Source organism: Sceloporus occidentalis, unplaced genomic scaffold (genome assembly GCF_023333645.1).
Source record: "Sceloporus occidentalis isolate IW3139 unplaced genomic scaffold, rSceOcc1.0.p SCAF_36, whole genome shotgun sequence".
Lineage (NCBI taxonomy): Eukaryota > Metazoa > Chordata > Lepidosauria > Squamata > Phrynosomatidae > Sceloporus > Sceloporus occidentalis.
This window is the reverse complement of record NW_028317016.1, coordinates 1,050,684-1,076,438: the sequence shown is the minus strand read 5'-3', so window position 1 is coordinate 1,076,438 and position 25,755 is coordinate 1,050,684. Positions and strand designations below refer to the sequence as shown.

Below are 25,755 nucleotides of genomic sequence, written 5' to 3'. Positions count from 1 at the left end.
TGTTTTTTTGTTTTTTTTAATAGCACGTTATGTTTAAATGCATAATACAAGTTACTCGTAAAATGTAGTTGTAATACTTTCCAGATATATTTTATGGCAGTAGAGAAATGGGATAAAGCACAACAAAAAATAAATATATTGGTAAATTTACAATGAACAGTTAAACCTAATAACTGCCCCATGGTAAATGTTTACAGGGCATCTTCAAAACATAATACCGTCAATCTGGGGTCTAACTCCAGAGAAATATCGACTCGACCAGTATAAACCAGAAACCGGCAATGCTGGCTTAGGCCATTGGGTTCGTGCTCACCGGCTCTCAACCGAAGCCTGTTTACAGTAATAATTCTGCAGCTCTGGTAAACACCTCTGGTACAATGACCGGTGCCACCAGGGTAACAATTATTGTGGTACTGTAGTTTCGTAACCTGTGATTATAACCACAGTTTGGGTTACCCAGGTGAGCCCCGTGTAACAATGGTGATTCCCGTGGCTGAAACAGGCAGAACATGGTGGCCGCTCAATCTGTAATAGGCACAGTTAATGTAAGGGTTAACCTAGTAGTCGTGGAGGTTCTTGAACCTGAAGCAACAGCAAGAGCCAACCCCCTCCTCTTAGTAGTTATTTCCTTATAATATAGATATAGATATATATATATATAGAGAGAGAGAGAGAGATATGAGATAGAGATAGAAAAAGAGAGAGGGAGATGAGATAGAGAGGGAGATGAGATAGAGAGATGAGATAGAGATGAGAGAGAGAAAAAAAAGAGAGAGAGGTGAGAGAGAAGAGAGACTATATATTAACTACTGAAGTCCACAAAGATCTTTTTCTTACCTGGCTCCTACAATGATTTATTTATTAATGCACTATTGTGAAGAATTGTGATTAAACAATAAAGAAAAGTTTCTCCTTACACAGGTCACTTTCCACGTTCACTGTTTTGTAGTCGATTACAAACACCGTTTAAGCCCAGTGTCACCGATCTTCTGGGACCTGTTATGTCTATCAGATTCAATGTGTCAGGGGCTATTCTATGAAGCTGGAAGGCAGTGAAAATAAAAACACGCTGGAAGTTTAGTAGTTGAAATGGTCAGAGGCAGCAGCATACTGTTATAAACCAAGGATAAGGTTGTCTAGCGTACTCGTGGTAATATTTTTCACAATCCAAATAAAAGATAGAATTCTAACTGGTTCTGGGTACCAGTAACAAAATAGTATATTCCAAAGTGCGAGATGAATGAAGAGATGTACGACAATGAACAGAGAGAAAAACGAACGACAAATTGCATGGGTACTACTATGTATACCAAAATATTGCACATAAGCAACAAGCCTATTTACAGTATTTGTTAAGCAATGCTAGTGTCCTGGGATTCTACATCGCTTGGGCACAAGACTAACACCGATAGGCTAGGAGCTACCAGAAACCTGATAGAAAAAGGCAACTAATACTCAGTTTTAATATTCTGAGGCTGTCACTCACTTCTATGACACTCGCGGGGTTTAATGCGGGGTGGCTGAGAGAAGAAGCATTTCTCCCAATCAACAGCCAAAGCAAGTGCCCAGTGATACATATACGGCTGGACAAGGTGCGGGTGCATATGCATATAAAAAGGTCCATTAAAAAGAATATAATCAGAAGAAACGCATGCATCGTTGGCGGCCGTGATTAAAAGCTTGAGATAACATTTCAATTTAAAGTAGTTTCTTCAAAGTGCAAGATGATTCCAATTTGCCTTCCTCACGTTGTCAGCATGAATTAGATATTGGTAAACACATAATACACTGAGCTCCGTAAAGAGGACAGGGAAGAAATGGTTTATGAAAACTTTGATTTCTTCAAAAGGAGGCTATGCCAGATGGCTTTTATTTGCCCTCCAATCTTCCTTTGCCACACCATCAGCCAGAGACGGAGGAAAGCTCATGTTCGCTCGAAGAGCTAATCTGCCTTTCAATTTTCTTCTGCTTGATCTTTTGAATAATATCTACCTTCTTCTCAAAGTAGCTGACCAGGGCGGCCTCTGTCAGCATGGAGGCCAGAATCTGTTCAAAGGAGATTGACCATTCTGTGTCAATGGTGCTACCATACTTAGGTACTGCGTTGGCAATATCACTACCAACTAAAACCGTATCATCCGCTATATCCTCGCATTGCAGCGAGCTGGCACTGACCATGGAATATGAGGATACCGATGTGTCATCCTTAGTTTCGTCATCCGAGCCTGTTTGAGTAGGGGGGCTGCTTCCTTCTGCTCCTCGTGTTTTGTCTCGGAGTTTTTGAATCTCCTCTTGGGAAAGTGCCGTGTGTGTGTTGCATGGCACTGGGATGCCTCCCTCGGCCTGCTCTAGCTGCTCCACAGTCGCCGGCTGCACCGTCTCCAGTCCTAAGCTCTGCTCTTCTTCTTCTTCACTAGACGGCTCCCTGTTCATATCTGCTTGCTTTTTCTCCGCGTTTCTGAGGGGAGGGTTGCTGAACTTTTTGCCCACCTCTCCGATACGCAACAGGAGGCTGGCAACTGTGGCAATAGCATGATATAGCTCTTGTTCAACAGGGTCTTCGCTGAACATATTATAGAGTGTCTTGCACAACTCAATAAACTGCTCCTTTGAGAAGGAAAAACAACAGGGGTGAGTTGCAAGTTCATCAATGTCGATCCTGTTAATTGTACTCCTCAAAAGGTTGGAGATTATCGACACCAATATGGGCCATATACAGCAAACTCCCAGGCGTAATATGCACTCACGTACACCACCCATGCTTAATTTAGAAGAAAACTTTTAGGAAAGCATTACAAAGAAATGATGTCCGTTTTAAGGAGGAACTACCACTTTCACATTTTAGTGGCTGCTATCACTACATATATGGTGGATTTCTGATACACATAAAATGATTATTTAAACTTGTAAACACCATTCTCTCTATCAACACATATACGTATTCTAGCCTAGGTCGACTAGGCATGGCCTAGGGTGGCAGGTCCAAGGAAGCGACAGTCCTGCTGCCAAACCCGGGGGTGATCAGGCCCCCAGTTTCCCCCTGCTCAATGGGCCAGTTACAAAGAAGATGTTATATATCCTCAACTGGCCCATTTCAACTACCGTGTTTCCCCGAAAGTAAGACAGCGTCTTACTTTCTTTTTATCCCTAAAAGCCCCACTATGTCTTACTTTCGGGGTATGTCTTATATTGGGAAAAATTTTTCGAATTTAATGCTTTCCTACCTTTCCTTTCTTCTTTCAGCTTCTTTTCCTCCTCTTCGCCAGTTCTTGTCTCCTTCCGGGTCAGAGGGCACGGACAGCGGTGGGCGCGGCTTCAGTGTTGTGCGCCGGGATCTGACAAGAAACCCCGGCGCACAACAGCTGTTGCCGCGCAGATCACAAGGGAGCGGTATCGGAGGTCATTAACAGACCTCCGGCTCCCTTGAGTGATTTTAAGCCGGGTTGAACCCGGCTTAAAATCACTCAAGGGAGCCGGAGGTCTGTTAAAGACCTCCGATACCGCTCCCTTGCGAGCCTGCTCCTCCAGCGGCGGACATTACTGTCCGTCTCTGGAGGGGTGCCGGGTGCCGCAGGTTGGCACCCCCTGGAGTGTGGCGCCCTGTGCGGTCGCACACCCCAAAGGTCGGCCCTGCTCTAAGGGGCCGGCCTTAGGGGTCTGCGGCCGCACAGGGTTTAAATAAAAACATCGGGGGTTTTTTTCAACTTTATTTAACATCCTCCATGTTAAATAAAGTTAAAAAAACTTTATTTAACATCCTCCATGTTAAATAAAGTTTTTTTTAACTTTATTTAACATGGAGGATGTTAAATAAAGTTAAAAAAAAAACCCCGATGTTTTAATTTAAATCCTGTGCGGCCGCAGACACGTAAGGCCGGCCTTGGTGGGGACTTCCCGGCCCCTTAGAGTGGCGGACCCGGTCGCAGGTGCGGCGGGCCTAAGGGGCAGGCGCCCCTTATGCCCTGCGTTAATGCGGCCGTAGGCCGTAGGCAAATCCCCCGTACTTTCGGGGTACGGCTTATATTAGCTGACCCCTCTGAAACTCCCGATACGTCTTACTATCGGGGGTGTCTTACTATCGGGGAAACACGGTATGAAGGCTGTGCCGACTCAACACAGACCCCATAGTCTGCATTAGAAGGTACTGTGCAAGGTCCCTAGGTTGGGCCAAGGGCAGCACTGAAAGTAAATGCATCGCTGTATATACACTTTGATAAGTGTAAAGAAGTTAATAAAAAATACGTTTGTGTAAGAAAGGCTGAATTGCATGGGAAGACATCACATGTATTATTCATTACTTGGTGGTGTCTTTGTAAGTAATTTGTGACATTGAAGCGATCTTCAACTGCTGCTGACCCTAGAAGGAATGGTCTCAGAAACCTGTTATGATCTGCTTTTACCTGATTCATTTTTGGCAAGTCCTTAATAGTCTCCTTCTTCTGCTCCGTCTCACTAGCCCACATCCGCAGGTAGTACTTGTAGTCTGGAGCAGTGCTTGTTTTCTCGTCTGGAAAGTAAAAAAAGGCATTTGTGGACTTTTCAATTGCTTTTAAGATCTCTCCCCACCCTGTCGCAGAAAAACCTGGACTATTTGTTACGCAAAAGATAGATTAACATTTGTAGACATCATTATACATATACAATTAATATTATAAAACAATCATTATTATCCAAAGCCCAACCATAATGCAGTGTGATTGTTACAGAAATGCAACATCATAAAGTTAGTATTTAGACACGGTATGGCATAATAAGCGATTAGGTTTAAAACAGAGTGGTCATATTGGTTAATAGTCAAAACAGCCTGTCTGATAGCAATAAATGTATTTATTGTGTTCGTCCCTGAAAAAAGTATTCCAATGGAAATATATTATTACAGAATAAACTCACCTGGATACTGTGTATATTATTCACAGTTGTTCTTATTTGAAAACATTTAAAGGATGAATGTTATTATACTTATTTACAAATGTTTGTAACGTTGGGCTTTAAAAAGCTAGACCTTTAAGGGAAATGCCATTTTAAAACAGACCAGTGGCCAATACCTTTCTTATCTTGGGAGTCCCCAGGAACGGCTGTAGATCCATTTCCTTGGCCTTCAGAATCTATTAGGAAAATATGTACTTAACATTTTTCACAAAAACATTCCAGACAAAGTAACATAATTATATGTCAATGTAGTGTTGTACCCGTTTGATTCTGAAACCTAGTACAAATGTCTAAAAAATAATCTTAAAAACGGTTCTAGAAGTGTGAGGATATGTCATCATGACTGTTTGGTAGGTTGGTTTATGTATTCACCGAAACCCAACTATTTCAACGCATATTTTAAACTGACCTGGGAACTCACACTGCAGAATAAGATCCAGTTCGGACAGAAAAGGAGATACTGCAGTCAGAAAAAAAGGGGGAAAAAGTTGAAGATGCAAGAAAGAAAGAAAGAAAGACAAGATGCAGAAAGAAAGTAGAGAACAGGTAGGAGTTAAAGGTCCGTGCAAAGGAGAGGGATGCCTTTATTTGAGGCAGAGGTAGGCAACTTGCAGCTCTCTTGTGATTAATGGAAAACACCCACGATCCTTCATCAGTGGCTGAAGAACTACAGTCCTCATGATCCTCCTCCCATCAATAAACGAGGACGATCATAACAGTCGTAGTTCATCTGCCAGAGAGCGGCGGGTTACGTAGCCCTGAATCGAGAACTCAAATATACACATATATATGAGGCTGATTCTATTATCTTTTATCACAGATTGTATTTCAAAAGCTCTAAGAAAAGCAATAGATAGATACATTTCAAATTTAACAAAATCCTACCGATACAAAGTAGATGCTATTCACACTGTTTGCAAAATAGTTTGTTTTTCCCCCCATTTTAAAAAACAGTCAAGGAGCCCGCCCAAGAAAGAATCAATTTACCTTCAGGGGTTAGGTCCTCAGTGAAATAATTTGTTGCTTCCAGAGCAGATTCTGTTTCTTCAGGGCCAAGAGCTATAGTAAAATAAAAAAAGGAAACAATGTAAGGTATGTGCTAGTAAAACACGCAACATCAGCAAAATCACTGTGCGCCGGGAACTTCATGAAATGGGTTTCCATGGCCGAGCAGCTGCACACAAGCCAAAGATCACTATGTACAATGGGAAGCACTGGCTGGAGAGGCGTAAAGCGCACCCCCCACTGGACTACGGAGCAGGGGAAACATGTTTTCTGGGTTGACAAATCCCACTTTACTTTCTGAAAGTCTGACGGACGAATTTGTGTTTAGCGAATGCCAGGAGAACTCTACAGTAGGCAGGGCCGGCCCAAGGCAAAATGCCGCCTGGGGCGAATTTTAAAATGCCGCCCCCCCCCCTTATCTACCCTTCCTCTCCCTCCGTCCCTGCCGCCCCCCCCCCCTTGTACTTACCTTTCAGCAGTCCTGCAGCGAGTCTCCCTGTTCGGTCTCGGTGCCGGCTTGTAATGCTGAGCACCGGAAATCTTCCGGCACTCAGCATTACAAGCCGGCACCGAGACCGAAAAAGGAAGACTCGCCGCAGAGGAGAGAGCGAGGGGCGCCAAGCGGGTACTGACAGCTTGGTAAGCGAAAACCACTCGGCGCCCCTTTCTCTCTCTTTCGCTTTAAAAAAAAAAAAAAAAAAAAAAGTGCTGCCTGGAGCGGTTGCCCCACTCGGCTCCATTGTCCGGTAGGTAAAGTTTGGTGGAGGAGGGATAAAGGTCTAGGACTGTTTTTCAGATTTTGGGGTAGGCCCCTGAGTTCCAGTGAAGGATAAGGTTAATGCTACAGCATAGAAATACATTTTTGACAATTCTATGCTTCAAACTTTGTGGCACCAGTATGGGGAAGCCCCTTTCTTGTTCCAGCATGTCTTTGCCCCCACACACAAAACAAGGTCCATAAAGACATGGTTGGATGAGTTCGGTGTGGATGAACTTGACTGACTTCCACAGAGCCCCAAACTTTACCCCACTGAACAGGAACAATTTTCCACAGAAGCAACCCACCTTGTGGAAAGCCTTTCTAGATGAGCGGAGGCTGTTATAGCTGCATAAAGGGAGTGGGGTGTTCAGCAAGCTCATGTAGGTGTGATGGTCAGGCGTCCACATACTTAATGTAGCAATTAGGTTAGTTTCTACTTTATTGGATGAATAGTTTCTGCAGACATTATTTAATAATCATGTTCTACTTACCTGGGGTAAGATGCAGCTTATAGAGAAATTTGAGTTTCTCTGTCATGTCTCCATGATACATTCCCCCTAACAAAAATAATTCAGACTTTGAATAATTCTGATAATAATGCATGCTCATGAGACTAGTGTTTATTAAAGTGCTACTAAAACTATTTTCTTTTACTCATAAGAAAAGTTACTGCTTTATGGACATAGTTGAGACCAGCTTCTGCAGAGAAAAGCAGGGAGAAGGTGCGCTAGCTGGAAAAGAGCATTGCCTCTAAAACTTTTAAGGAAATGATTGTGCAAACACGCCTTTTAATATACATAATATATACATATAAGTTTGCTTAATTCTTTTTTTAGGAGTGAATAAAATCTTAGCGGCACATCAACTTTACAAACAATAGGGTATAACACGTAGCAATATATCAGTATAAATACTTAATATAAATTAAGGATAATTGCTAAATTACTTCTTTTGATGACCTATCATGCTGCAGTGATTTTCCAGACACCTCTTTTATTTTGTTTTTAATATAGCCAAGCTGCTCAAAAATGAAATTAGGTTATAAGAAGAAGGTTACATCCCATGGATCCTCACATGCAGAGGATCAGTGAAATTGTGGTCCACACAGACTGGTCAACATATACTGCTAAAGGATACTACATAGGCTTCAATTTACAAAAAAAATATATACCGTATTGGCTCGGATATAGGCCGCCCCCGTATATAGGCCGCACCCTAAAAGTTTGGTGCTTTAAAAAAAGTTTTTTTCTTTAAAAAAGCACCAAAAAAACATGCTGCCACTCTGTCTCCCCCCCCGAGATATGCTGCCACTCTGTCTCCCCCCCCGAGATATGCTGCCACTGTCCTCCTCCCCCCCGAGATATGCTGCCACTGTCCTCCTCCCCCCTCGAGATATGCTGCCACTCTGCCCCCCCCGACTTACCAGAGGAGACTCCCGGGTGTCTTGCGGGGCTGGCGGGGGACATCTACGCAATACGCGTACACAACTTCCGGTGCCGCTTAGACAACCTCCCGTGCCGGCACCCTCCCCCGTGGAAAGTGCTGGCAGGGGAGGCTGTCTGAGCGTATCGGAGAGTAGGATGCAGGTCCCCTGCACCGCTGCGGGCGATCTGTATCCTAACCCTGCCCGGCGCCCGGGACTGCATGTCCTGGGCGTCGGGCGCTAGACTTAAAGTGGGGGAAAAAAGTGCGGCCTATATTGGAGCCAATACGGTAAATACAATTTTCCAAATTATGTTGATAAGATCAAAGTAATAAAACTAAAATATTGAGCTTCTGAAATAATTTGCAGCTAAAAATGCCACTAACAATCTCAGCCAATGGATCAAATGTATGGAGGGTTAGATAAACCAGCAACGGCAACGTGTGTATAGTACCTATCAAATATGTTACGGTGAGAGACCGATGCGAATCATCAGTGTAAAACCTACCAAGTCCTGTTACAAATTCCTTGAAGTTTATCAGAGAGTCCTTGTTGCTGTCTAGCAAGCGGAAGATTCGGGCTGCTAGGATGGTGGAGTGTTGGCCACAGGACCACGGGGTCAGTTGAATAAAAAGCTCCTGAAATTGTTCCAAGTCGATACGATATTGCTCCAGATAAGGCAGACTGGGGTCATGCCGACTGCTGGAAGTTCTGTTCCCTCCCCAGTAACAGCTCATTAAGTGTTGTGTCTAAGAAGTTCACGGAAAATAATTTTTAGCATTATTAACAGTGAAGAAGAAAAAAAATAAATAAAAACAAACAAACAAACAAACACACAATCCTGGGATCTGATCGTTACAATGAATCAACCTGCAGTTCCAGTATGGATAATAGCACTAAACAGAATTGGTGTCACCATTATAGTCACAGTCCATACTCCTTAGATTGTTTAAAAGGAAAATAAATAGAAACAAGTAGGGAAAAGAACATTGCTGTTGGAGCTTGGGTCTGGTGCATACAATTGTGCATCGCTCACTGTTACAGGCATTTATGTGCTGCTATGAAGGAATAAATCATCATATGTTGTCTTTATTCAAGGGAACATAAAATACCTATAGAGATCCTTTACAAATCAATACTGGTGTAATTTTAACCGTTACATAAAAATAATAAAAAGTTACATAGAACATTATACCATAAAACATACCAACCTTAAACAACACATATAAATCCTCAAGTTCTTCCATAGAAAAGCCAAGATCAGTGGCGACAGCTCTGACCTAACGATAAATAAAAAAAGACTGACACGTGCAGGCTTCCTCATCAACTGCGTAGGGTAACAATGGAAAGATTGCTAAACTGTATGTTTGTGTTGCTTTGTGTATAAACACAACACAGTAGTTGTAGACACTAGTTAGTTACTGGGGTCACCAATGTGACAATGTTTACCTGTGTAAATGGACATCTTTAACCCCTTCGTGACAAAGGCTGATTTTACTTTTTGTACCCTTCGTGACAATGGCCTTTTTAACATTTCTGCGCTGCTTGTGTTTAGCTGTAATTTTCTTCTTTCCCGTTTACTGAACCCACACACATTAGATATTGTTTTTTTCAGGACAAGAAGGGCTTTCTTTAGATGACATTGTTTTGATTGTATCATATTATTTACTATTAAAAAAATTATAAAATATGGTGAAAAATTTAGAAAAAAAATGACTGTTTCTAACTTTTAGTTGAAAAATCTTTTACTCATCTATAAAAGGTAATGAAAAAACCTGCTAAATAGATTCTACTATTTGTCCTGAGTTTAGAAATACCCAATGTTTTTATGTTTTTTTGCTTTTTTCTACCCATTATGGGGCAATAAGTACAGGTAGCGTTTTGCTATTTCAAAGCCATTTTTTCCAAATCTGGTAATTCTTCCCCCCATGTGCCATTTCGGGTATCTTTGAACCCGGCCAATGCAATTTACCCCATCAAGTCATATATTTTTGAAAACTAGACAGCCCAGGGTATTCCAAATGCTAGTATTTTAACTCTTTCCATGCACCATATCTACCACCAGTCTTTGTCAAACTTTATGGTAGTCATTTTTTGCATTTGTTTTGTCATACACATTTTACTTCAGGTATGAATTAAAATGTTCTAGTTTATGTCACTATCACAAAACACCCCAATATGTGTTCAGCAACATCTCCTGAGCGCAGCGATACCCCACATGAATGATTTTGCCTGGCTGTTTGGGGGCAAAAGGGCCACATTTGGGGCATGCGCATTTTTCAATGTTGAACTTTGGCATTTGGGGATCCACTGCCCATGCCCTATTTGGTACATCTTTGAGCCGGGCCATTTCAGTGTGCCCAATAAACCCATATATTTTTGAAAACTAGACACCCCAGGGTATTTCAAATGCTAGTATTTTAACTCTTTCCATGCACCATATCTACCACCAGTCTTTGTCAAACTTTGTGGTAGTCATTTTTTTGCATTTGGTTTTCCACACACATTTTAATTCAGGTATGAATTAAAATGTTCTCGTATATGTCACTATCACAAAACACCCCAATATGTGTTCAGCAACATCTCCTGAGTACAGCGATACCTCACATGAATGATTTTGCCTGGCTGTTTTGGGGCAAAAGGGCCACATTTGGGGCATGCGCTTTTTTCAATGTTGAACTTTGGCATTTGGGATCCACTGCCCATGCCCTATTTGGTACATCTTTGAGCCAGGCCATTTCAGTGTGCCCAACAAAACCATATATTTTTCAAAACTAGACACCACAGGGTATTTTAAATGCTGGTATTTTAACTCTTTGCATGCACATATTTTACCACCAGCATTTTTTCAAAGTTTGCAGTAATATTTTTGTGTGTGTATTTTTCCCACACACACCTACTTTATGTATGAATTTACAGCTCCTGGTATATGCCGCTGTCACACGACACCCCATAATGTGTTCAGCAACATCTCCTGAGTGCAGTGATACCCCACATGCATGGGTGTGTCATTTTTTGGGGGAACTAAAAGGCCACATTTGGTACGTGTGCATTTTTCTAATTGGAAATTAGATGTGTGGCCATCCTTCCCCCCGTGTTAATTGGGACGTTGTTGAACCTGGCCCATTCAATTTACCCCATCAAATCATACATTTTTTAAAAGTAGACACCCCACGGGCATTTAATATGCCAGTATTTTAACTCTTTCCATGCGAGAATTGTTTTAAGCTAATATGCTAATTTTAGGACTTGCTCACAAAAATATATTTTTTATATATATATATATATATTTTTATTTTATTTTTTTTTTTAAAAAAATGTAACATTTTTTTTCAACTTGGAGGTTCCCCTGATAGTGACATCAGTGGGAAATGATTTTTACATTTTACTGTTTTTTTACTATTTTTTTCTAATTATTATTAATTTTATTTTATTTTTTAATTTATTTTTACTAATCACACTGTGATTAGAAAGCTGGGCTCCATTGACTTGCATGGTGAATGCAGTACCTGTATTCAACCTGCAAGTGGAGCCAAAGTTCTCTAGATGGTCTGGACTATCTAGCGAACTTAAAATTTGTGGTTCCTGTTACAGGACGGCGGCCATCTTCCTTGATGGCGAAGATTGCCGGCAGCTGCGGCTGTGACCGCTCTCCGGAGCGGTCACAGCCCATCAAAAGGTTAGTGTTTGGTGTCGCTGGATGCCTCCTGATCGAGGCATTCCAGCGACACCATTTAAGTTTAGGAGGCGATCGTCGATCGCCTCCTAAACGCTTTTAAAACGGGCGTCCGCCGCCATACAAAGTATGGCGGATGTTGACGCCCCGTGGAGGGGCCAGAGATGGCCCCTTCGTGCCGATCGCGGCGTTGCTGAATGCCTCGAGGTCGAGGCATTCAGCAACGCTTTTTGGGTGCAGAAAGCGATAGTAGATCGCTTTCTGCACCCGTTTAAAGACGTGCCGGTCCTGGCACGTCAATTGTCGTAAAGCACATGCTTTTCCGTGCCGTGCCAGGACCGGCAATTGTCATTAAGGGGTTAAAACTACATTGTGATGTTAAGCGTTTCAATTGAGCCTTAAATAGTTTGCAAATCCTTGAGATAGATGTTTGCAAGTCTATAAGAAAATGGCCGGGTGATACACTATTTATGCTAATTTACAGAACTCTAATATGGGGGAAAAATACTATATATAATTTTGCTACTAACTAACAGCATCTCCAGTTTCTTACCACACTCCTTTTCGCTGTATCCTCCAAAGACTGGATTACTTTCAGTCTCTGCTTAAACCGCATCTGCTCAATGTCATCAGCTTTCAAGTTAACAAATTTCTAAAACAGAAGAGTTAAGAAATTTAATAATATAATAAATATATTTTATAATAAACAAACAGATTAAAGGGTGAACATCTGTGTAGTCATTTAGGAATGTAACAGGAATTGGTATATGTACTAAATATCCAAATTTGTAGTAGAATTGTGAAATAGCAAAACCGATAAAACATTATTACACACAACAAGATAGCTGAAAAGGTATTATTAAAAAATTTGTAACATTTTAAATGTACTTTCACAACACAGCCTAGGATTTGTCCTACTGGCCATGCACATTGGCAGCGCTTTACATTCGCTGATCAGCAACATGTAAAATGTATGCATGTCCTTAAAGAAACAATGTATGGAATGACTATGTGCTGTATACAATGCTCTTTTTCACACAGACATTCTATATACAGCTCTTCAATACATTCTCAAAGAAGCAAATTAAATGTTATAGTATATTACCTCATATGATGCTTTGATGAGATCAAATATATCAACCTCAACAGGGGGTTCATCCCCGCTAGTCAGCAATGCATGCAAGTGTGGAATCGGAGGAGACACACTCTGCCTGTTTACCACATTGTCCAAGTACCTGACAAAAAAAAGCAAGACTGTGTCAAAAGTATATGGGACTGGGCAAAGTTGAGACTTGGTGAAAGCCCTGTAGCAATCTAGGGACACACGGAAATGGTAGGTTATTCATTTTCAGGCAAATTAAAACATGTAGAGTAAAATAGGAGGGGGCATCTGGCCAAAATATTTTTTAGTCAAGGTCTATATTTGTTTGCCACAGAGTATCATAACCACCACATCCTAGCACACAGTTTGCAGGAACATGAATGAAATGAGTCTCAACAACCATTGTATTCCTTACTACCTCCCAAGGATAGTCATGGCTTCCCCTTCATCACTGGCGTTTAGCAGGCTCTCCATGTTGGCTTCTAAGACGGCTAATGACAATTGCAAAACCAGTTTGATTCCTTCATAGAAAAAGCAGTCCACCGCCACCACTGCACTCTCAAATGGCATGACACTCAGAAACAAGGTGAGAAACCAGGAGAGGGAAATTGTAGAGATCACTCCTAGCTCTTGCATCTTTTCTGACAGCTGGGGCAGGCACTCCCGAGTCAATTCCTCAAACACGCCTTGATCTACTAGTGCTCCTGCACAAACCATAGAAAAAAAGTTACATCAAATCACATTCATATTGTGAACGTAAAAGGCATAATCTCATGCTTTAAAAGTAACTGATCCGCCAGTTGTTCCTTTGCAAAAACAGAGATGCTACAAGGCATTCCTCATAAATGAAACACACAGAGTTCTAACATGTCCAGATTGGCGTCAAAGCTACACCAGCCACATTTCAGCATGCCAGTCAAGTCAATGAATGCCTTAGGACATCCTATCTTGCTTACATCAGTTAAAATTCACTTCACATGGTTTTTTACGTGAACTTACCCACCACCCTTGTATTGTAGTAGTCAGGGAGCATGCGCTCACACAGCGCCACCAAAAGCCAAAACGCTTCCTCCTCATTACAGTAGAGTAGCAGGACTGAGGTTACAATATTCATGGCCTACAAAAGAAGCAAGGCAATAATCTGTTTCAGGTCACAGACCTCAACGTAATACTGCAACCTGGTCACAACAACAAACTTCACTGAGCTAGATAATATGGTCTCAATCTGAAAGTTAATGCAAAGCCTGCATGTTTATCAGTTCTTACACCAACATATGCAACTGTTACCTGGCAGTACCCAATGCTGGGGTTTCGGAAAGCATATGCTGTAAGGACCCGTCTCAGGGCAGCTATGCCCAACTCATTTTGAAAGGCTGGGTGTTCTGGCATAGAGCGGTGGAGATCTCTTTCTATCTCGTCTGTTGCAAGGTTACATTTTCCCATGGACTTCTCCACCAAATCAGCATAATAACCAGGATGGGTCACCATCTCATTTGATGCCCCTGGAAAAAAAATAAATAAATTCTTAAATGCATTTTCACTTTGATGAAATTTCCCCAAAACTACAAGGCACAGCCTACCATTCCATCCTCTAGTACCATCCAACAGAGGGTTGCAGATCAACACATATAAACATTATTGGGTGCTTGGCCAGGTTATTAACTCTGCCTTATTTAATAAGTAGCTGGACATCTGAAACAGCACACGACAAAAACAGGGAAGGACCATATCTGCCAACCTTCCTAAGGAAATCATAGGAGCATGGTGTGCTTGTGTCCAGATCTGCTGCTACTGGCCACCTAGATCCTGGTTTACGAGTTTACCTTACACAGCTGGTTCTCAAGATAGGATTCATTATTTACTATTGGTTATTATAAACACAATTGCAAAACCTACCAATGTAGATTAACCCCTTAAGGACCAGGCTGTGTTTTACCTTTTGTACCATTGGGACCGAGGCTGTTTTAACACTTTTGCGGTGTTCGTGTTTAGATGTAATTTTCTCTTCACTCATTTAGTGAACCCCCACAAATTTTATGTTGTTTTTTTCAGGACAAGAAGGGCTTTCTTCAGATACCATTGTTTTAATCATATTATCTAATTTCCCATAAAAATAATAATAAAATATGATGAAAAATGTAAAAAACCCCCACATTTTCTGACTTTTACCCCAAAAATCTTTTACTCATCCAAAAAAGCTAATGAAAAAACCTACTAAATATATTCTACTATTTGTCCTGAGTTTAGAAATACCCAATGTTTTTATGTTTTTTTGCTTTTTTCTGCACGTTATGGAGCATTAAGTACAGGTAGCATTTTGCCATTTCAAAACCATTTTTTCCAAATCTGGTAATTCTTCCCCCCATGTGCCATTTCGGGTATCTTTGAAGCCGGCCAATACAATTTACCCCATCAAATCATATATTTTTGAAAACTAGACACCCCAAGGTATTTCAAATGCTAGAATTTTAACTCTTTCCATGCACTAATTCTACCACTAGTCTTTGTCAAACTTTGTGGTAGTCATTTATTTTGTGTTTTTTATCGCTAAAATTGCTCTTCGGGTATGGATTTACAGCTCCTGGTATACATCACTTTCAAACAACACCCCAATATGTGTTCAGCAACATCTCCCGAGTACAGTCATACCCCCCATGCATGGGTTTGTTGGGTTGTTTGGGAGGTAAAACGCCACATTTAGGAAGTGCACATTTTTTAACTTGGAACTTTTACATCTGGTCATTCTGCCCCCATGTCCTAATAGGACCATCTTTGAAGCCGGCTAATTCAATTTACCCCATATATTTTTCAAAACTAGACACCCCAAGGTATTTCAAATGCTAGTATTTTAACCCTTTCCATGCATGAGATTCTAGCACCAGCCTTTGCCACACTTCGTGTTAGTATTTTTTATTTTTTTCACAAATTGTACTTTGGGTATACATTTATAGCTCCAGGTATACGTCACTATCAAACAACACCCTAATATGTGTTCAACAACATCTCTCGAGTACAGTGATACCACCCATGCATGGGTTTGACTGCTGTTTGGCGTTAAAAGGCCACATTTGGGAAGTGCGCTTTTTTCCCCCCCTATTTTGGTCAGTCTGTGCCTATGCCCTATCTTTGAGCCCGGCCACTCCAATTTACCCCATCAAACCATTCATTTTTTTAAATTAGACACCCCTTGGGTATTTGAAATGCTTTTATTAAAATTTTTCCACGTCAGGATTTTTGGGAAGATACAGCGCTAATTTTAGCACTTGCTCATAATAATAAACTTTATTTTTTTTATTTTATTTTTTTTACATTTTGCTGGAACTGGATAGTTCCTCTAAAGCATAATAATTTTTAAATGTTACCATCTTTTTTTTAAGCTTTTTTTTTTTTTGAAATTTTTTTTATTTTACTAATCACATAGTGATTAGAAAGCTGGGCTCCATTGACTTGTATGGTTGAATGCAGTACCTGTATTCAACCTGCAAGTGGAGCCAGAGGTCTCTAGAGGGTCTGGAGACCCTCTAGCGAACTTTTTCAACTTTATTATTTTTTTTCCCGGGCCGCCGCCATCTTGCGGATGGCGAAGACTGCGTGCAGCTGCGGCTGTGACCGCTCTCCGGAGCGGTCACAGCCTGCCCTGGGGTAAGTATTTGGTGTCGCTGGATGCCTCCTGATCGAGGCATTCCAGCGACACCATTGAAGTTTAGGAGGTGATCGGTGATCGCCTCCTAAACGCTTTTAAAACGGGCGTCCGCCGCTATACAATGTATGGCGGATGTTGACGCCCCGGGGAGGGGCCGGACATGTCCCATCATGCCGTTCTCGGTGTTGCTGAATGCCTCGACATCGAGGCATTACAGCAACACCGTTTAAGCTTAGAAAGTGATTGTTGATCACTCTCTAAGCTTGTTTAAGTCTCATGACGTGTCAGGCACGTCATAGGTCGTTAAGTGACCGTTTTGCATGACGTGCCTGACCCGGCAATGGACGTTAAGGGGTTAACAGACCATTAACTATGAGAAGCCCACCTGAGAACAGGAGCCAGAGTTCTCCCCTCAGATTCTCTGGAATGCCCTTTAACACCAGCTCCCGCGTCTTCGACGTGCGATACATGCACATGCCGCGTCCATACTCAAAGAAATGAATATTCCAAGACTCCTCCTTCATTTTCTCCTTTGCCTAAAAAGAATACAAAAAGCTGAGATTGCATACATGGAGAGTAAAACCCTACGATAAATAAACTCTGAAGTCAAATACTGTATTGGAGCAGTTATGTCTTTAAATGCCATTCAACCTGCTAGTATAGCTAAAATTATCTTCCACATAATTTCACAGACAAGAGTTAGTACAGCATTTAAGTAAAACATACAAAAGAATTATACGATACATATTATTTTTGGGCATTTTCACTTGACAGACAGCATGATAAATAAGTGGAACAGGCTCCCAGCTGCAGTGGTATATATAGGGAATATGCATGGGAGAATATGACTATCCTGAAGATGAGACCAGGGACTGATTTAGGATTAAGTCTTTACCATCAGCAAAAATGGGCAGACTAGATTAGCCGTATTGGTTCTAAATGGCCATGGCCGTCATAGCCACTGATCACCTTTCTTTAAAAAGTAAAGTATGGAATGAGGAAGTAAAACATGTTTTTTTTAGGCATATCACAAATACTGCACTGAACAGCACCTACCCACTTTGGACCCATTTCTTCTGTACATTCTCGGGGAAACAACTTCAGGAGGCCTTGAGAAGTGGTGGGAGCATTCATGGTGACATAACTTTGGGGAATGGAGTGGGTAGAACCAACATCAGTTGGACTGCTCGGAGAGAGCTTTGTAGCGTCCTAATAAATGCAAAACAAGGTGTTTTAATTACAGATAAATCCTATTGTCAAAGGTCTGAAGTCAGTGTAGGATGCCTGGATTATACCCTGGGTTAATTCTGGAGTCTGTTTACCAGGGACATAATACACTCATCCTGCACTGACTAGGGCCGAGGGAGAAAGAAGGGTCAGGATCAAAAATCATAAACGGATAACTGATCTTGCAAATTTTAGAACATCCAATGAAATAATGTCACCTAAATACGTAAAAAGACATTTGGTATTTGGAATATCACAGGCTGTTGGATTCATGTTTGGAACCTTTCCATATTAGAAGGTACTGGCTCACCTCATATCCATTGTTTCCACTGCTTTCTTTACGGCCAGGGGCCTTCTGCTCCCCACCATTGTCCCCTCCAGCCCTTTTTGAGGAAGTCATCTGCAGGAAGTCAGAAATGCGCTGAACCAGGAAGTTCCGATCTTTGAGATTAGCAAAAAGGAAGGTCATTTTGCCCTTTGTGCTGATTGAGAGTGGGCTGGGGAGCACACTGGAACTATCGGCCCTTTCAACTATGGTAACCTGAAGATAGAATAGAGACAACGTTACAAGGAAACACATCACAACTCTGACTACCAACTTCACAATAGCAGCAAAACTCTAACGTTACCACTATCCATTTCAATAAAAAAAAAATGATAAAATAAACATATAGAGATGGTATAGTTTTAAGCTTGCATGTTATGGCATAATTATTATTATAAGTAGTACAGTGTATTATTTTATAGAGCACCAGTGGATTCTGTAGTGCTGTTACAATAACGTAATAGACAATTACAAATGGTAATAATTTACAATATGAATACGTATGATATACAGGCACAGAAGAATATGAGGGCCCTGCTCTTGCAAGCTTACAGTCTATTACAAGGCTGTCCAGTTCTAATTCCAGAGGGCCCCAAACAAGCCAGGAATTGTCTGTACATTCGTCTGATTTCATGACTTTGTAATTGTCTGCGCTCAAAGCTAGGATATCGAAAAAACGTGGCCTACTTGTGGCCCACAAAAGACCACATTGGTGCACTCCAGGTCTTTTAGTGTATACCAACCAGCACAACTGCGATAGCACAAAGATTGATCATGCTACTGAAAACCTGTCCCAATGGAACTGGTGGAGTGCAGAATGGGGACAAGATACACAAGAGATCATTATTTAACTGCAAAAACCAATGACTAAATCACACCTCGATATTATGCATTATCACCGAACCAATACTTTCTCCCGACCGTTTAGTATGGATTAGATCAATCTGAATTTACTATATAAAATTACCATGACTAACCATGTTTATTGTGTTTAAATGCACTTTGACCTTCTCAGACCACAGCAATCACAGTTAATGCAGCAAGACTCCATAAAGTGTAGGTACGACTTCCATACCTCAATAACACAAGGACAATTTGTCTCTATGATAAGGCGAGATTGGTTTGTTTTGTAGTTTGAAATATGTCACAGAAAATATATTAATATCACCTGAAGTAAGGTGTATTCCTATGTTTTTTGTGATAAGTGCATTTTAGAACATGAAATTACGTTCTATGGAGTACAAGAATGATGACAAGTAAGGAAATCTGGTTAATGTGAGGAAATGTACACATGCATACACTCAATCCAGATTATATGACAAAGCCAGAGACCAAATAATGTTTGGGGTTTTGAAACAGGCAGAAAAGGGGGCCAATTAGGTGGTCCTTGTATGCTTACAAACTCAACACTTACCTCACGGAGGGGAATAATCAGCAGGCAAGCTTCCTCTTCTTTGCTAGCAAAGCATATGTAGTTATTGGAAACAAACATCTGACCAGGGATGTGCATCTTGGCAAACGGAATCCATAATGTGCAGTCTGTGTGCCCATCCAGCCGTTCATCTTTGGGTAGTCGGAAAGTTGCTCTGTACCGTTCATTCTTTGCTCGGGCATCTAGGTCTCTGGTGACAGAGAAATGAAGGAAAGTTGGGTAAGATCTTCATCAAGCGGAGAGGACATGCACATGATCCAAACAGTTTCATCAGGTCTCAATTTAAAATTCTACCCGCTATTGTCAGTCTATTTCTAGGCTAAAGTGGTCAGTTAGCTACTGTAGACCTACTTCATAAAAAAAGGTCCAACAAGATTATAGATAAAACCTGTTATCCTCTTTCAAATGAAGTGTGGATGTTTTGAAAAAAAATACATATTATAATAATAATAAATAATAATAATACACACACATTTATTTTTGGAATGCATCAAAGTAAGGCTCTTAAAATGGTAGACAGGGAATGTAAAACTAGCAGTTAAACAACATGACAAAATCTGATACTACTAGTAGCTGTGTTGTATGAGCTGTGTTGTATGAGCTGTGTTGTATGAGCTGTGTTGTATGAGCTGTGTTGTATGAGCTGTGTTGTATGAGCTGTGTTGTATGAGCTGTGTTGTATGTTCCCCTTGAATTTTAAGCTAAAAATGCAAATGATTTCTGAATGCGCTAAAAAAACAAAATAAAATAATTCAACAACAAAATGTTGCATCCACACCATGATAATATTACTATTTTAAGGAAAACAAGCAAATAGATAATTCAGACCTTTTGAGGGCAGAGATGTTTTTGAGGGAACGGGTAGGTTTTGGAAGATTTCTATCCTCCGAGAACCCCTCGTTGTCCAGGAGCTGCCTCATTGCGATATTTGCCAGCTGTTCCATGAGTTTGAAGGTCTCATTGATGTTGAGGAACATTGAGAAGAAATATTCACTGTCCCGTGTGCTGACCTTAATGCATTCGGGAAACAGCAGTGTAGCATTTTTCTCAAGCTGGGTAACATCGAGCCACTGGATAACTAGGGTAACTGCCGGATGAAAATGGGGTTTGTGAATAGAATGCTCAGAAACAAAAGAAACACATATACATCTGGGAACACAAGGGACTGAGCACAAGTTAACATATATGCCTGTATCACAGGGTCATACCTTCTTTGCCCAGCAAGAACGAGTAGAAGCAGAGGTGATTGACAGTAAGGTACAGCCAGCCTTGCCTGGGAACTCGCCCCTTCCAGTAGCTGCAAGAGTAATAGTTGACCAGCTTCTCAACCTCTGGCATTCCAAACTGCTTCCTCATCTTCAGCTCGGCCTCTTTAAACTTGCCTGGGTCCTCCTCATCTTTAGGCTGTAAGCTCTTGTTTTCTTCTGCAATGATGCCCTATGAATGATGAAAAGTTGACAAGTTTTATAGTCGTAGGCAGAAGTTCTGAAGCGCTTCAGGAAGGGTTATTACCTTACCTAACAAATTTGGGACCAACTGACCTTAGTTTTAAAGTTCTCGAAGCAGTTAACTATACAGAGCATTTGACAGTGATTTGATAGAATTGTCCAAGAAGGGCAATGAAAACAGTAAGTGTATGGATAATGACTTGTTTGGCCGTGTGCAGCTGTAACAGTATAGAAGTGTATCTATGTAAGGCCACCTGGGGAAAGGTTAGTGTTCATGAAAACACCATTCGAGGTATATTTCTGCATCTAGAACACATGAGTAAGGCGCAGCCAAAAACAGGAACAGAGTGATGAAGACCTTTGCTTCCTATAAAAACGGACACTAAATAAACACAATGTAAACACAAGATCCTCCTACATGGTGACTCACGCCACTTGCATGTAACATTAGTGTTAAAGAACGATACCGATAACAAAAAACATTCTTAACAGGTCCCGTGTTACACGATGGCTATCGTTTCCCTTGGAACTCTGAGAGAAATTTATTAAGGATATTGTGAAATATCCTGTTTAGCAGATTGAGGTATCATAAAAATACAATAGTAAAAAAACAAGTAACAGCAGCTTCCTGAACATTAGCTCTATCCTACATACTAACACGTACCTAAAATATATAACCGAGACCTGACCTAGGAACGCATACTACTTGTTATGATTTGAACATTTAAATCGCTGATCATCATTCCGTTTAGAGAATTGTAAGGAATATTTCCAAAGCAACAATGACAGAAACGAAGAACTGAAATACAAAACGAAAAGAGGCAGATAAACTTTGTGTTTTTTTTAATGTCCTACATGAATTTTGCCTTTGACAAAAGTGGTGATATCTTCCTCATTGTCAAATATAGATAGAGTCTGAAGCAGATTACTTTCCAGCCACTCCCAGTGCCCTGTGATCTCCTTCCGAGTGGATCCTGAAGAAGGGGAAAAATATACATACAATAACTTCATATCTCTAGAAATTTGACAACTGAAATGACCGTGCAAATATTAAAGGCGAGGTGGGGAGTGCAAGAGGAAAAAAGGTCTAATGATGCTAGGCAATCATTTTGGCAAAGGGATCACCATGCAAGTGTGTGCACTGAAAGCAGCGGGAGCTCGTTCTGTACATGGGGGTCTAAACAGATCCCCCGCCCGCAGTGTTCTCCGAGTCAAGACTGGAGGCAAGTATATCACGAGCAAGGACATATGTTCGGCCAAACACATCGACTTCATAAAAAGCAGCTGGGAGTTGGGGAAAGGGGTAAATGGCGACGGAGGGGCATGTTACGATGTATAGAAGGGGTGAATAGATGTCTTTCATTAAAATATTGATGTATTGTTGAATAATAACAAAATGCAAGTAATCCGAGTATTTAGAATCTGCACATTTCCACTGAATTAAAGTTATATTGATTCTGAAGGTTTCTAAAACCACCATCCTGTTGGGCACAGAGGTGGGAGGAGGGGCATTTTTTTTAATTTATTTTTTTAATATACATAAACACCCGCTGTGTTTCTGGCCTCACTTACCACAAGCTACTGTCCAGTATATTTGAGATTCCTGGGTTTGATGCAGTATTCTGTATGGAGCCACTCGAGCACTCGAGTCCAACACAACATCCAGCGTTCCCACTAACAGACCTACAGGGCATAGAAACAAAAAGCCATTATGAAAACGGGGAACAAAATGTGCAAAGTGATCCAATATTTATTTATACCTCTCATTTAGTTGAAGTACAGGCTAAATCCAACTGCTTCACTGAGTATAAAGGACTCATATCTTACACTGTTAGATACCATACAATGACCTGCTAGTCCTCAAGGTGATCAATGGGTTAACAGAAAAAATAAGCTTTTAGACCCTCAGAGGTCTTTTCTTCTGCCTATTGTAACCGGTTTTGATAACCTCCTATCAGAACATATAAATGATATATAAATGTATATAAATTATGCCAGATCCATGAGTGGTTACTTTGCTCATAGGAAGGAATAAAAATTTTAGAAAAAGAAAAAAAAAATTCACAATAGATATGTTGATAAACAGGCATGTAAAAAATGCAACAGTACATTTTTTGTGTTACGTTTTCTATTAAAACTGCTGGTTACACATCTCATTGTACGGTGTATCCACAATTCTATACACAGTAGTGCATTTTGTTACTGTCACATTTTACAATTAATCTGCGATACAAAAAGTACAAACACGTTCTTTAAATGCTAGGGACTTCTGCTTTTGAATAGATCATAGGCACGTGACCGAAAACATGCTGCTTAATGCAGAATCTCAGGAATTTTGTCTCTGTCCATGCCACGGGTCACTCAGACTAATCTACTGAATACGCTACGTCCTCGGGCTGTACTTAATACTCGGGGAAACTTAAAACTCGCAAGACATATAGAACAATTAGCGTAATGAACGGTTTTCCTATACAGCATAATCTACAGCGCGCTCCCTACTCCAGCGGATCACGTGACGTGTTCGTAACGCCCGGTAATCCAAGAACAGCGTATGTGAACTAGTCACAAACGGGAGCCAGCTTAATAATCACCCCGCACCATAAAGGTAGGGAAGAACAGATATCCAGTGTGTTCTTATCTTAATCCTATGCTTCACGTATTCACGCTGCTTCTTCAAATCCCTTATTCAGTTCAATGTAAAGGGACATCTGATGCACTTTAATGCATGTGCCAGCTGAGAGGTCCCTTCATGTTTGCATAGGGCCCCTCCTCACAAAATACTTCCATATACGTTATTTGTTAAGGGGGAGTATCCCTTTAAAAGAGTCCGAGAGTGGGTAATATTGAAGATGAAACTGGCTCTGTGAGTACCTTAATATCCATAAAAAATAAAGAATTCCGTGAGCCGCAGATACCCTCCCCCTCCCTCTCTTGGAAACGATTGGCTGCCTGAAGCAGACAATCAGCGGCAGGAAAGCGCTCCCATTGAAAGCAGCGGGAGCTCTTTCTGTTGATGGGGGGCTGGCCGGAGGGAAGTATATCACATGCATAGAGATGTGTTGGGCCCCTAAACGTAAAAAGCCCCCATGTATTTGAAAGGGGGACACCATGAAAATTTAAAAAGGGACCACACGCTGAATCTTGTTGCTGTGGAACAGAATTGATAATCCCCGATCAGCGGGGTAACAGATTAAAGATTAAATATATAATATAAATATCTATAAATCCTGCCATAAGGGAATATCTACCCAGAGACACTACAGCCAGCTCTATACAGACTACTAACAGCCACTGTGGACACCATGACAGCGGCACACACTGACACACGTATAACACACCAAACAACAAAATCACAACATGGGCAGAACACACTAACACAAAAGCAATGTCACCCACACTACCTTACAGCGCAATACACTAAGGCGAGGCGTGCACAACAATAACACAAAAGCGCAGCTGTGTAAACAATAACACAACGTGTGCAGCTCCGTAGACAATAACAGGAGGTGCCCGTGGCCCCCAGTCGGGTTCACTGCTCCGTGATTGTGGCCCCTGTCACCTGTCAGGCCGCCGCCTTTGCCGTGGCCCCTCCGTCGCTGCAGAATGAAGAAAGGGTTGGCTCGCTCGGTCACCCATAGCGCGTTCGCCAAGAGCACCTCTTCCGGGTTCAGCCACATCCTGAGCGGACCCAGGGACCCCCCGGGGGTCAGCGGATGAGAACAGCTGGATGACGGCCGGCCAACAGCGCCTATGAGGCCCGCGGATCTGGCACTGGTCGCGGCTGCCGCCCCTGACTGTACTGCATAAACCGCAGGCCTCGGACGCCGCTCATCACAAACAGTGCCACCTGCTGGAGAAACGCGACGACTACAAGCATCTCCTTCTCATAGATTTTATAGCAGAACTTACACTAAAGACAAAAACAATAAGGTGTGTTAATAAGGGGTTAATGTCTCCATGTATGTAACATGTTCTGGACCCACATAGCTGTGTGCTCTGTAATGTTACTGCACGTGTTCAAACTGGTATTATATTATATGGTACAAATATATTCAAGGTGTCACTTTTACACAAAAACAAGCCCATGATATGGTCATAAGTAGTAGGAATAGTCTGGTATACTTGGACGCCTTTTTTTTCCATTTGTTTTTCTTTTCATGTATATTCACAAAAACCCGTATTTTGATGAAAACGTATTGGGATGTAACCCTACCCCATTGCAATTGTTGGATGATTTCACTGTGCATAGGTAACAACGGCTTGGACACAACCTTTTCCTGTAATGCTCATTCCAAAGAGTATGTTTGTGCTTTCCGACAATTGTGAAAACCTTGCAATTAACAGAATATGAGAATATACACTTTGTGAACAATGGTGGTTAAAGTAAGTATCACATCATTTTGTATCTTAACAGTAAGTCAATGCATTTGCTTCTTAAAGCCCAGCGGGAAGGGCAGTGCTTCAAATCCTGGTCCCCCAGAGGTTTCCTCTAAAGGGGGTTTTCCTCTCCTAAATGCTCTGGAATAACTTTGTGGGTCCAGAAGTAGCTCAAATTGTGGTTGTCTTTCCAGTCTAGTCTGTAAGAATATTGAAGCAACAGCTTGGTCTCTTAGTTCTCTTATCCTTTATCCTAATACTGTAATTTACTTTCGGCCTTTAACCCTTAGAGTGCCAGCTATGTAAGTAGACATAGCTGGCAAAGTGGACCTCCATGGCCAACAATGTGTGTTGTACACAGAGACCCTTTTCACTCTCCCCAACCGATAAGCAGATCTTAGCCACTGA

At 41.4% G+C, this 25,755-nt stretch overlaps 1 protein-coding gene across 1 annotated transcript; it reads right to left on the bottom strand.

Moving 5' to 3' along the window:
- Positions 1-1,902: 1,902 nt before the first annotated feature.
- LOC149297845 (TBC1 domain family member 9B-like) lies at positions 1,903-24,647 on the bottom strand. Its single transcript, XM_089488020.1, has 22 exons — positions 24,530-24,647; positions 22,543-22,653; positions 21,826-21,944; positions 20,731-20,959; positions 20,351-20,609; positions 19,505-19,712; positions 18,076-18,306; positions 17,595-17,747; positions 16,924-17,074; positions 14,183-14,397; positions 13,895-14,012; positions 13,314-13,599; positions 12,899-13,028; positions 12,347-12,445; positions 9,329-9,397; positions 8,626-8,866; positions 7,186-7,251; positions 5,917-5,988; positions 5,339-5,389; positions 5,046-5,105; positions 4,401-4,507; positions 1,903-2,607 (listed from the first exon to the last, which is right to left on the bottom strand). The coding sequence occupies exons 1-22, from the start codon at positions 24,645-24,647 to the stop codon at positions 1,903-1,905; spliced, it is 3,798 nt and encodes a 1,265-aa protein (XP_089344146.1).
- Positions 24,648-25,755: the final 1,108 nt, after the last annotated feature.